Genomic DNA, 12,190 nt, shown 5'->3' with positions numbered 1-12,190 from the left:
TGTGTCAGCTTGATTTGTGAGCTCATGATGAGATGTTGCAGATGAAATGGGGAAATTTTCTTCTTTCACTGGAAACTTTGATGTAATCTTTGATACCATTTTTGAAGCTCACATCAAACACCGACGAACTTCTTCACAAAGAAACCTTTGTTTTTGCTCGACCCAGAGGGATTTTCTTACTCTCTGTCTTTAACCCTCAAATCCACACCATTAAATCTATTGAAGAGTTTACTTTAAGACAGACACTATCTACAGCTAAAAAGGAAGATAGAGCAAATACACACATACAAAATGTGTATGTGATGAAACCGATAAAGGGCAGAAGCCTTGACTTATAATGATGGTTCATATGACTGGTCACCTGACATATTCTTCAGTTTTTGGGATATAGTTTTTTCTCCTGATGCTGTCATGTGTGCCAGAGAGGAGAAAAGCACGTTTCTTATTTGTTTCTCTGCTTGCAATGTCACCTGTTTTGAGTTTAACCCTCAAGAGACAGACTGGGATAATTTATGACCCCAGCAAGTAACAATGGATGAACCAAAACACCCTGACTATTATTACTGATGTCTACACTGTAATTTTCTGTTAATCAAAGTCTTGCAGAGTCACCAGTCCGTCTGTGCTTTAGTGTTAAATAACAATGTGCTGTAATATAGATAAAAACCTATATTACTGAAGAACATCTGCTGTGTGAGAGCAATAAGAAATTAGTAACAGGTACATTTCTACCTCTATTTCTCTCCCTACTTTCTTCTCTCTCTCTCTGACACACTGCTGAAATCCAATAAAGGCAAAATGCAATATGTACATACACTGTGGTAATATATTGAAATGTAGGAGGGAATAGTTCCTGGAAACCTGAGTAAGCAGAAATCTGAATCACTTTCTGTATTCGCAGAGCTTAAAGCTTAAGAATTTTCCCCCTCACAGAGCTGAAATGTGCACACTCCTGAAGCACTTCCAATTTGATTTAAAATGTTCAGAGCACAGCTACGGTATGTTCAACCTGAAGCCCTTCTTATCAATCGACCAAATGTATGAATTTGAAAAATGATCTTGAAATGAAGTATCAAATTCAATCACAGGACATTTTAGCACATAAAGCCCATGGGTTTTCTCAGAGCACGAGCACTGATTTAAGAATATTCGCCACAGCCGACTCTCACCCGTACAAGATGGAAAGATGGAGAGTTACAAGATTCTAAAAGTAATTAGTTACTTGAAAAGTAACTATTGTGTGAAGTGTTTAACCCTCTGGGGTCCAGGTTATAATTGGCCATTTTTCACTACTTTTGATGTTTCCTTTACATTTAACCTTTAAAATCGATTTACTTTGCCTTGTTTGGTATCATCCTGTTCAGCACAACCTCACGTGCCTGAATTTGCAGTTATGTTTTCATTTTGACATATTGTATTAAAACAATTCATCTAAAATCAGACAAAAAACATAAAATCCAAGTAGAAAAAGTTATTTCTGTAACAACCACAAACATGTTTATTGAATCATATTTCATATTTCATAACTTTCATAACTTTAAATGCAGTTAAATGCAATTGTCAATTTTAAAATCCAATGCACAAGTTTTGCAAACAACAAAGTTATTTGCAGCCATTTACCTTTTACCCTTTTTTAAATAACCATTTCAAACTATTTACACAACAATCAAATTATTTGTGTCACTCCAAAAAAATAATTTCTGTCCACTATAAAGGAGAACATCACAGCCTGGTACCTGCAGGTCTGACAGCATCAGGTGTATCACTCCTGTTTCTACCTGGAGACAACAGTAGCCTCATTGTTCTGACACACAACACAAAACTATCCACAACACTACACACTAACAACACAAGACAACACATATACCGCGAAAGCCTAATTACACAATGGTTGCCTGAACCTATTCTTGTTAAATGATGAAAAACTCAAAGGCACGTTTCAGCAGTGGATGAAAATATGGGCTATTGATTCTAAAAACAGAAATCGCAAAAAGGTTCAACATTTACTAAAACCGCAATTCAATCATCTGAGAATCTTTACTCATTAAATTATAACAGTTAGATGAATTTATATGCAGTGATTTACTGATCAATGATCAAAGGGGAGATTTATGCCACAAAGAAGATTGGCATGAAAAGTAGGTGGCATTGGATCTCCTATAACCTGTTGAGCTAAGCTGTCTTTCCAGCTCCAAAGTTATTTGATTGCAAATGTATTTTGAAAATCTCGCCATACATTTTTCAATGTCAGCAGTGCGAAAACCTGCACTGATCTGACCTAATTTCTTCCTCATCCTGATTCCTGACCTTGGAAGGGAGAGAAAAATATTTTTGTTTTGTTTTTGTTTGTCTTCTTGTTTTATTTAATTCCTTGTAGGATATGGATCCAACAAGTAAAGTATGCATATTATGCACACACACAAACACACATGCAGCTATTACCCATTACTTGTATTCTTGAATAAAGCCATTGATCTGACACATTTAAAATGCAGCCAATTCTACATGTGTGTGATGTCATAATTCTGTAAGGCAATGAGGTTGTCACATAACATTTGTGGAGGAGGGCATTTTTCAACTTGGACAAATTATCAGTAAAGTTTCAATCTCTTTTATTTTCCCCCAAAAACGTGTTGTCACAATAATGTTTTCTACAGTCATTGGTGTCAACAGATCAGTTTAAAGTTGGGTGTTACTCTGCCCAGGGTGCTACCATAGAAGAAAAATGTGGACCAATAGTACTTTAATGATTTCCGCGGATCATTTCCGTGTAAATCTTAGCATTGCGCTAGCTGTCAAGCGAAAAGTTTAGCGCCGTACAGCCATATTAAAAAGGTTTAAACTGACTCAGATCATAGTGAGTATTTGAAAAAACATTTATTTACTTTGAAACCTATGATGTGGAAAAGTTAGCAAGTGTAATTTTTCCCATTTTGTTATACACGTGTGCTTAAATCCGGGAAATGTTAATCTTTTCTAAGATCCATGGGTTTATCCAACAAGCAGCTAAGTCACCATTATATCTCGGATTCTGTGCGCAACATCTTAATGCAAGAAAACCTAAAACAAAGCAAAGGAAACAAAAACAAAACAAAAAACACAGATGCACTTTTAAGCTCTCTCTGCGTTCACTGCCTCTCAAGTGTCAGACTTCCTAACTTTAGCTGATGCTAACCAACATTAGCGCTTACGGTTGGTATGTAAACACAACTGTCAGCCCTTCACTTTTGGTGCCGACAACATTTTGAGCATTTTCGACAGTGTGTGAAATGGTCGTCATTGGCATTACATGCCAGTAGTGTTCGCTAACTGACTTTACCAGGGATTATATTTATTACAACGTGTGGAAGTGATCGACAAGTATGCTTATGAAAGTGAGTGGTAGGTGTTAGTGGGACTTTACCCTGCACCCATGTGCAGAAGCTTGGCACATAATCTCTAAAGGCATTGAAGCTAATCACAGTGGCATCGGCGTAACTTAGTGCTGAACATCCAGTTCATGGCAAGTCTGCCGTGAACTGGAAACTGGAACACCACTGTCACTTTTCACAGTGAAGCCAGTTTTACATCAACATGTACTGAGAGTGGGTGACCAAAATTAACACCTTCAAACTCAACTGAACTTTGCAGCTGCCCACATGGTCAGATGAGATAAAGAACTATTTGGCCACAATGATAAGAGGTATGTTTGTAGGAGTAAATGTGAGGCTTTCAAACCTAGCATCATTCTCTGAGGTTGTTTTGCTGCCAGTGCACAAAGTGGATGGAATAATGAAGAAGGAGGTCTACCTCAAAATTCTTCAACTTCACATCAAATCAGTAGTTAGATGGGTAAGTGTTGAGTGTTCCAACAGAACAGCAACCACAAACAGAAAACCAAAAACTAGTTTTGGAATGGCTAAAGCAGGCTAAAATTAAGCTCCTGGAAGAGTCTTCCCTAAGCTTTGACCTTAATCCTGCCTCGAATTTGTGGACTATGCCAGGAAACCAACCAGTTTAAATGAACTTTACGAATTCTGCTAAGAAGAGTGTTCAGAAATCTGGCAGACAGAAGCTTGTTGATGAGGTGCAACTTGCACATTTAACCAAATATTCGCAGAGGTGTATATTTATATTTATAACTTTGACCCTGTGCACATTAGTTTCTTAGTTTCTCAGTTTCTTAGTGCATTTCTTGTGGCATTACCAATAAGTTTGATGTGTCTCATGGCCCTCTTCCTACTGAAAAAACAAAAGTTGTATCCAAGATGGCCGACTTCTAAATGGCCACCATGGTCGCCACCCATCTTGAGAAGTATGCCCCCTCACATATACTAATGTGCCACAAACAGGACCAACCATTCCCCTTTTATTACGATGTATCCATATAAATGGCCCACCCTGTACAATATAGAAATGTAGTTGAATGACAAGAAATAAAACACCACCAGTGTCAGTGATCATTTACACCTTTCCCCAGATTGAAGGCAATCAAATATTTGTCCAACCAACAGTTCAAACCTCCCAAAATGGTTACTTAAAAATTAAAATTAAAATGTTTTTAAATATTTAAAAAATTTTTGAATACAATGAGACCACTTACATCTATTCATCAAACAGAACACTGAGTTGCACATCAGACTCAGTTTGCAATTTTCTTTTAGACATCTTTGTTTCCAAGAATAAAGCAAATGTAAGAATTACTTACAAGCTTAAAGCTACAGATTTACCTTTAATTTAATGTATAAGTAATAAAAAAGTGCAGATAAAAAACTGTTGCAAAGGAACTTTCTACTGTAAAAAAAAAAAAGAGGGCATCATTCCATTGAAACAGAGATTACAAAGACATTTTAAGTTCTATTCTAAGAACATTTCTAAGAAACTTCTACAAAAGTTTTGTCCTCACATAGAGACACAGTTTCCTTGTTGTGAAAGAAAGAAAAAAAATCTGATCAACAAGAAGTGACTCAAAACATAAGAAAACACTATAAGAAGAAGACTTACGGTGTGTTCACACCGGTGTGAACACACCGTTACAGAGGGATTCCAGGAGCGCTGGAACTTCCCCCTCTGTTGTGGAGCTCTGGATGGGAAGCACGTCCAGACGGAAGCACGTCCAGACGAAGGCACCCCCCAACTCAGGATCCATGTTCCACAACTACAAGGGAACTTTCTCCATTGTTCTCCTTGCGGTTGTGGATGCAGAGCATCGCTTCCGTGTCATTGATGTTTCCAAATTTAGCACAGCTGTGCTGTTGTCAAAAACTAATTTATGAATTTGGAATTTCACGAATTCTCGTGTCTGAGGCGGCATGCTCTCCAGAGCAGGAACAAGGCCGAGGAGGAAATGCTCTGTTGCAGACGGGCGTGGCTTCTTTAGGGACTCCAGGATAGCCAGCTCCACCGCCGATGGACCATCCTGGGACCCTTCCCTCGACCGCCTTCGAGCTCTCCTCCTCTGTGGGCCTGTAAAAAACAGAACAAAACACCACAAAGAAATGAGAAGGCTGCTACTAGATTGTCATTTTCAAAATTGAAAAAAACCAGGATATGAACAGATTGGTTGTAGATATTTAGTAAAGGTGATCACAAGGGAATCCAAGCAAGTAAAAAGCTATCAGTGCTTGATGTTCATACCTGTGGGTGCAGCAGCAGGAGCTGAGGGACCAGGGACTGGGGAGTCAGGAGAAGCAACAGGGGATGACTCTGCTGCATGATAACTTGACTCTATCAAGACAATATTAAATGTTAACAGGTTGAAGACAATAGTCATAGAGAATATTATATTATTATATACTTATTATTATATACAGTGGTCTCCCATTTATTGCAGCACATGAACAGTAGTCACAGTTCTCACAAGTTGATTCTCAAAGTGCAAACCTTTGTCGATTTTAAAACGTAAAAGTATTATGCCGCGCTTTTTCTCCGTCTGCGACGCCACTTTTGTGCGCCTCTTTTGCTCCCGGTGCAGGTGTCTATTTCCGAATGAGGGTCATAGTTATGAGTGTTTTTGTGCTGTTTTTTTCTATTTGAAGTGATGGTTATCAAAACCAAACATGATAAGTTTGGCAAGCGCAGGAGACACGACACGGAGGAGATTTGTCATTTGGGCTGCAGAATGCAATGCGCATTGTTGAAAGCTGTACGGTGCAATAAAAAAAATCAGCGAAAAGACGAGGCAGTGACGGATGAACAGCGGGACTACTTTATACTGTTTATTAATAAACAAAATATATTCCTGTATGACAACACGCATAAATTAACTGCCTACATTAATTAATTGTAAACATACCTTCTGACTGACACTCCCCTGCTGCCTCTTCGGGCTGTCCCTGGTCCTCGGGCGAGAAGTTCTCCACGGTCCGCACCATATTACCGCTGGTCTCCCGCGGGGTGAGGAAGGGGTCCAGAAACCCCATGACCGCGAAGAACTTCCATCTCCTCCCCGATCCTGCTGCAGACCCACTCCTCTTCTCCTTCTCTGACCTCTTCTCCTTATTATAGGTGTCCCTGAGGCTCTTCCACTTTCTCCTGCAGATGTCCTCTGAATAAATGCATTATCTGGTTAGCGGAAAGGTATTTGTACAACAGTGGGAAAATCGCGGGACAGTAGGCGCGCTTGCTAGCTTTTGCACGGCTTCATCGGGTCAGTCTGAAAATTAAAAAGAAGAAGGAATGAACTTACCAGGTTGCCCGATCTCCTCACTTATGTGTCTCCAAGCTAGGTCCTTTTTATTCCTGTCTCGGTAGAAATAGGAGCTGGCATCGTATAGCTCGGGGTGGTTAGCCACGGCGCTGATCAGCTTTTCCTCCATACTGAATGAAGAATGAAGGGCTTTGGCTGGATCTGCCCCTTTGACCTAGGTCAGAGCCACGTCACCAGGCTCCTGATTGGTTGTCGCGGCGCGATTTGACGCTGGAGTTCAGATTTTTCCAACTCGAGCGGTAGACGCGAAACGCGCGTATGCACAAAGTGCAACACAAAAACTCACGCGCGTGGTTTTATTCGCGCGTCAAACGCGCCAGACGCGCTACACTGACGCGCGTTTCACGCGTTTTGGCGTTTTCGCGACGCAAATCTGCTTCCGAATTTTCGCGGGACCCGCAATCGCGCGTCATCGCGCCTTTCCATTGACTTTACATGTAAACCTGACGCTCTATTCGCGTCCATCGCGTTCGGTGTGAACACACCGTAAGACAGGGCCTGTAGCTGTTAAACCATGCTGCACTTTCTTGACTAAAAAAGCACAAACGTTGGTTTAATAATGGACACTGGACTGGTCCACACTGGACATTCTGGACTTTGTTTACACTAATTCGATTAGATGCGTGGTCATCAAATCGAATCACTTCATCACTAAATCACTTTAAGCATATTTGCACTGCACAAGACACTTACAAATGTGGATTGCACAACACTGGACATTATATTTCTTAATTTCCACTTAATACTGTACAGCTGCTGTTATTGTATGTATATATATATATATTTATATTTCTTCATACATTCTTATATATTTCTATACTGTGTATTTGTGTATTTTGTTGTACAGTTATTTTATTTTCAACTTTAATTTATATATTTTATCTTATTCTTTCCCAGTTAAATTTACCCTTCATTCTAATTTGTTGTTGTACAGTTATTTCATTTTTAACTTTAATCTTTATATTTTATTTTATTCCTTCCTAGTTAAATTGACCCTTTTTAATTTTCATATTTATTTCCTATTTTATTCATAGTCTTTATTTTCTTTAGGTCACGAGCAGTTGTGTAAGCATTTCACTGCATATCATACTGTGTATGACTGTGTATGTGACAAATAAAATTTGAATTTGAATTTAAATTTGATTTAATGCAAGAAAATTACAATAGAATCACACAACTGTCTTATTGAAGTTACAAGACAAAACTGAACATTTTCTATTTATGGATCAGCTGCATATCTGGCCTAAGTCTTAAAATCACAAAAGTAATCAAGCATGGCTGTAACTTTTGAGTGGTATCATTCATACTGAAGTATGTATTCTGAAGGGTTTTCAAATGAGATACTGATCTCCTGAGATCCAACCCAACCATAGAAATGGGCAGTGCATAAGAAAAGTCAAGAAGAGGGTAAAGGAAGGGTGGGGCAGATGGAGATGAGTGTCAGGTGGAAAAGAGGAAGACCAGTGAGAAGATTCATAGATGTAGTGTAGAAGCATGCTGGATAGGGTGAGATAGAAGCAGATGATCCACTGTGGTGACCCATAAAGGCACCTGCTAGAAGAAGAAGAAATCGTTGGTATAATTTTGGCAAACATATTAAAAATGGACTAAAATGCATGGTAGTTGTTCAAAATTATCTACTTTAAAGTATTTGAGGTGATACAGCTCATAGCACATTTTGGACTTTGGCAGCTGAACATTTTATCCATTTTGCTCCGACATTGTTCTTCCGCTTTTGCGTCACCTTTTTCTAGCCAACAGTCTTGTTAATGTTTCTGAAAGTGAAGGCTATTTATAGTAGGTGTCTGTGAGTGTGGGGGTGTATACAAGCCATGGGGATGTGTCCTTCACCACTGCTGTGAACAATGCTCTGTGCCAGACTCACAAACACTTATTTGCAAGAGGGAACTCAGTTAGTGTGGAGAACAGTATACATGCATATAGACTAACACATAAGCACACGGCACATGTGCATGAAAACACACAGGGAAACAAAATCACACTGCAAAGTCAAAGAGAAGAAGGAGCTTTGCAATTGCAGCCTCTATTTTTTTTGTAACTTCAAAGGAAACTCACATCATTGGATGTTATTTGGAAACTAAAAGACTTGTAAAATAAAGTAAGTACACTAAAACTGGGCTACTGTTAACAGATATGAATTTTTAATTGTGTACCTGAAACAGTGGCTTTGACTTCTTGGTTGATTTTAAATATGGAAAATGTAAAAATGTAGCAGTATCACAAGTTAGCTAACAGCCAGTGATAAAGAGGTAAGACAAGCTGCAAGTGATGTCGAGGGTTCATGGATAAGTGGTATACAGTGTGGGAAATTTTTTTTTGATTGCCTGCTGAATTTGTAAGTTTGCTCATGTACAAAGAAATGAACAGTCTTAGTTTTACCGTACTTTCATTTTAATGGAGAGAGACAGAATATCTACCCAAAATCCTGAAAACACGTTACATGAAAGTTATTAATTGAGGTGCACGTCACTGAGTGTTTCATTGAAACAACCCAGAAACAATACGTGTGGATCCTACGAGGTAGAGAGGCGGAGTAATTAGTAAGGTTGTGTGAAGTGATGCAGAAGTATCCACATGGCAGCCATGAAAAAAACTGGTCAAATTCTCCAAAAAATGCATTTCAGTGCTTTCTTTATTACCTTACCAATACATAGGATACACTGGACCATCTTTTATGGAAGCAGAGATGTCTTTGCACAACAGACCATTCAGAAAAATGTCAAAGGTAATTTTTACATAACCAGTTAATAGAATCAGCGTCTTCTGAAGTTGTCACCTTGTAATAAGAGCATTTTTTTTAAAACTCTAGAAATAAAGATTAAGATTTAAGTTTAAAATGATGAAGTTCATTACACTATATATAATTTATGTCCTCAGTTTGAAAGCTGCTGTATAGCAGACTTTGGGATTATCATTCATAAATTTTATCTCTGTCACAGAAAGCCTTAAGAAAGGCAAAACTCCAATTCCACCCAGTTCCATCAGTAATGAAGTAATATTTTTCACCAGTGGTTCTTTTGTATAAGAGCTCCATGAAACATTCTCTCCACCCCAGGGAAGAGGGTAACACTACCTGGGTCTGGGTGCAGTTTCCCCCTCCAGGGGCAAGGGTACCTAGACCTGGGGCTTAGAGTACGCTTGGGGAGTGTGATTGTGTGTACAGTGTCTATTTATGTCTGTCTCCAGGTTGGGTGAGTGTTGAGTATTTGCATATGAGAGCACGAGGGTGGGAATGGATGTTTGTATCTGTGTGTGCCTGTTTGTCTGTGTCTATATGTCAGGTCGGGTATCAGACACCACATCTCAGGCCCTCCAAGGTATGGAGGCTATCTCCCCCCACCATTCCCCTGCCAGTGGCAGATGCCCTCAGACATCGGTGCATTGGTGGTTCTTTGTGTCTGGGCATGGGCGTCCAGGTACCTACCGGCTCACTCCTGGTGGCTGCTTGTCGGGGCCTGGAGCCTGGGGCTCGCTCGGGCCCCTTCGGGGGGTGGGGTGCCCTCGGACTCTCGGCCTGGGGCTCGGTCACTCTGGCACAGCTCACGGGCACGTCACTGCAACCCCCCACCCCCTGGCTTCTGCTTCGCGGCTGCTGAGTGATCCCTCATCTGTGGCTCTCCTCAGCTCTTTCTGGGACAGTGGCGTGGCTGCCCCTCTGTTGGTCTTCCTTGGTCTCTTGTGCTCTGGGGGCCTCGGGATGTCTGGAGTCTTGATCTCCTCCATACCTGCTTCATGCTCTGGTGGACGGGGCTGTGGACCCCCACACCCTCTAGCAGATCATTACATGAAGGAACCTTTTAAAAACAAGTGCATTCATGCTCACAGGTGTACACACGGGTGCTCACACACACAAACTACACCCTTTTTGGCTCCTACCTCAAAGCACACTGTGTGCTGTCGATCTTACGTGCTGCACAATAATGTTTAATATTTAGTATTTACTGTTATATTCCCATAGATCATCGTAATGGTGTTGTTTATTATATTGCTCTTTTTTCTGCTTGTTTTCTCTTTTTTCTTTCTCAACAGGTGATCCAGATGATCGATATACGGTATGTATTTTTTCTCTGCTTATTTTGTTGGTTTTTTGCCCTTTATCACCATTCCTCTTCCCCGCTGTTTTTCTTTCCCTCTTTCTTTCTCCCCTTTTCGTTTCCCCAGTTAAGTCTGTCCCGTATTTAGCAGGTTAAAATAAAATAAATAATAAAAGGCGAATCAAATAGACCAATACGGCAAGGCTGGGTTGGTCGATGTGGTAAAGTAAATCCGTTGGGCATCTTTCTTTGCCTTTAGACAATAATTCTGATGGCAAAAGAGCCAAACGGGACAGTCAAAAAAAAAAAAAAGGATCTCCATGAAACAAAATTTTTGGAACACCTTAGGTAAAATACTTAAAGTACAGTATGTCTATAGGCTTTGAGTTTTCCAGATCGTGGTCGTTTTAAATGCTTAAGTTTAAGGCAACTGGACTTTTTTTTAAACAATATTTGTTTAAACAGCACTTACAAAATTATAGCAATCACAAAACTGCACAATTACTTTAATGTGAACAGAGCAGCACAAGAATCAAAGACAAAGTTTACACTGAACAAAGCACTGAAATCCCAAAATAAACAGATATCTTAATATTTCACTTCAGGATCATCTGAGGATCATCTTCAGTTCAGAGCAGAGGGGATACAGCTTCAAGAACCAAAAAAAGAAGTCCAAAAGCCTTCAGCTCCAGCGTTACAGACCGTGTAAGGTATGCTTTTTGTTGTCTCTTCTCAGGACATTTCACACCCATGTCAACAAATTACACATTATTAAAGGAGCCTCATGTAAGTGCAGTTGAATTCTCTGAACACAGTTCTCTTTTTCTGACTTGTTATTATTTCCCCTTAATATCTTTATTTAACTACATGGTGTTTTCTATTAGCTTCAATGAAAAATTTATTACAAAAGAGATCTTTCTTTCTTTCTTTCTTTCTTTCCCAGATAACCTTAAACTAAATCAACAAATCCAAATCAACCTTATAGCCCCTGACCCCCGAGAAAAATGTACTATAAAGCATAATTAATCTGGAGAAATAATGAATCTTTGTAAATATCCAATAAGCATGATTTACTAAAGAGCCATATGTAGATATAGATGTGTTCACAGGTCAAACATAAGTACAAATAATAGGTTGGACTGCAAGTACAGTGCAAGTAAATATAAGTTTTTGGTAAGTTCTGCTTTGAAGATGACAGATATTTGTAGTTGTGAAAATATGAAAAAAAATTTTTTTTGGAGGAGGTGTATGTATACACTGTCATGGGGCTTGATGTATTATTATAAGTCAAGTTGTTTTATCAACTTACAGTGTCTTAATATGACAGTTTCTTAATAGGCCCAATAGCATATTAAAAAACCCCACTACTGTTAAGCCAGATCAAGAACACCAGCAGAGGGCAGTACAGGAAGGCAGCTGAGGGTCACAAGCTCTTCTAAATCTTTTT

General features: G+C 39.4%; 1 protein-coding gene across 1 annotated transcript; it reads right to left on the bottom strand.

Annotated features, from left to right (window-relative positions):
- Nucleotides 1-5,137: 5,137 nt before the first annotated feature.
- On the bottom strand, nt 5,138-7,252 carry LOC112435552 (uncharacterized). The gene is made up of 4 exons (XM_076888847.1): nt 6,668-7,252; nt 6,275-6,526; nt 5,617-5,706; nt 5,138-5,445 (listed from the first exon to the last, which is right to left on the bottom strand). The coding sequence occupies exons 1-4, from the start codon at nt 6,795-6,797 to the stop codon at nt 5,138-5,140; spliced, it is 780 nt and encodes a 259-aa protein (XP_076744962.1). The 5' UTR covers nt 6,798-7,252.
- Between the last annotated feature and the right edge of the window lie 4,938 nt (nt 7,253-12,190).

The sequence above is a fragment of the Maylandia zebra genome, linkage group LG10 (genome assembly GCF_041146795.1).
Source record: "Maylandia zebra isolate NMK-2024a linkage group LG10, Mzebra_GT3a, whole genome shotgun sequence".
In the NCBI taxonomy this organism is placed as follows: Eukaryota; Metazoa; Chordata; class Actinopteri; order Cichliformes; family Cichlidae; genus Maylandia; species Maylandia zebra.
This window is presented reverse-complemented; position numbering and strand designations above follow the sequence as displayed.

What these genes read in the sequence shown, in the direction of transcription:
- LOC112435552 (XM_076888847.1), bottom strand. Translation starts at nt 6,797, where the DNA reads ATGGAGGAAAAGCTGATCAGCGCCGTGGCTAACCACCCCGAGCTATAC. An exon ending in TGAGGAGATCGGGCAACCTG is followed by an intron (nt 6,527 to 6,667) that starts GTAAGTTCATTC and finishes GCATTTATTCAG; the next exon opens with AGGACATCTGCAGGAGAAAG. An exon ending in TCCTGCTGCTGCACCCACAG is followed by an intron (nt 5,446 to 5,616) that starts GTATGAACATCA and finishes TGTTTTTTACAG; the next exon opens with GCCCACAGAGGAGGAGAGCT.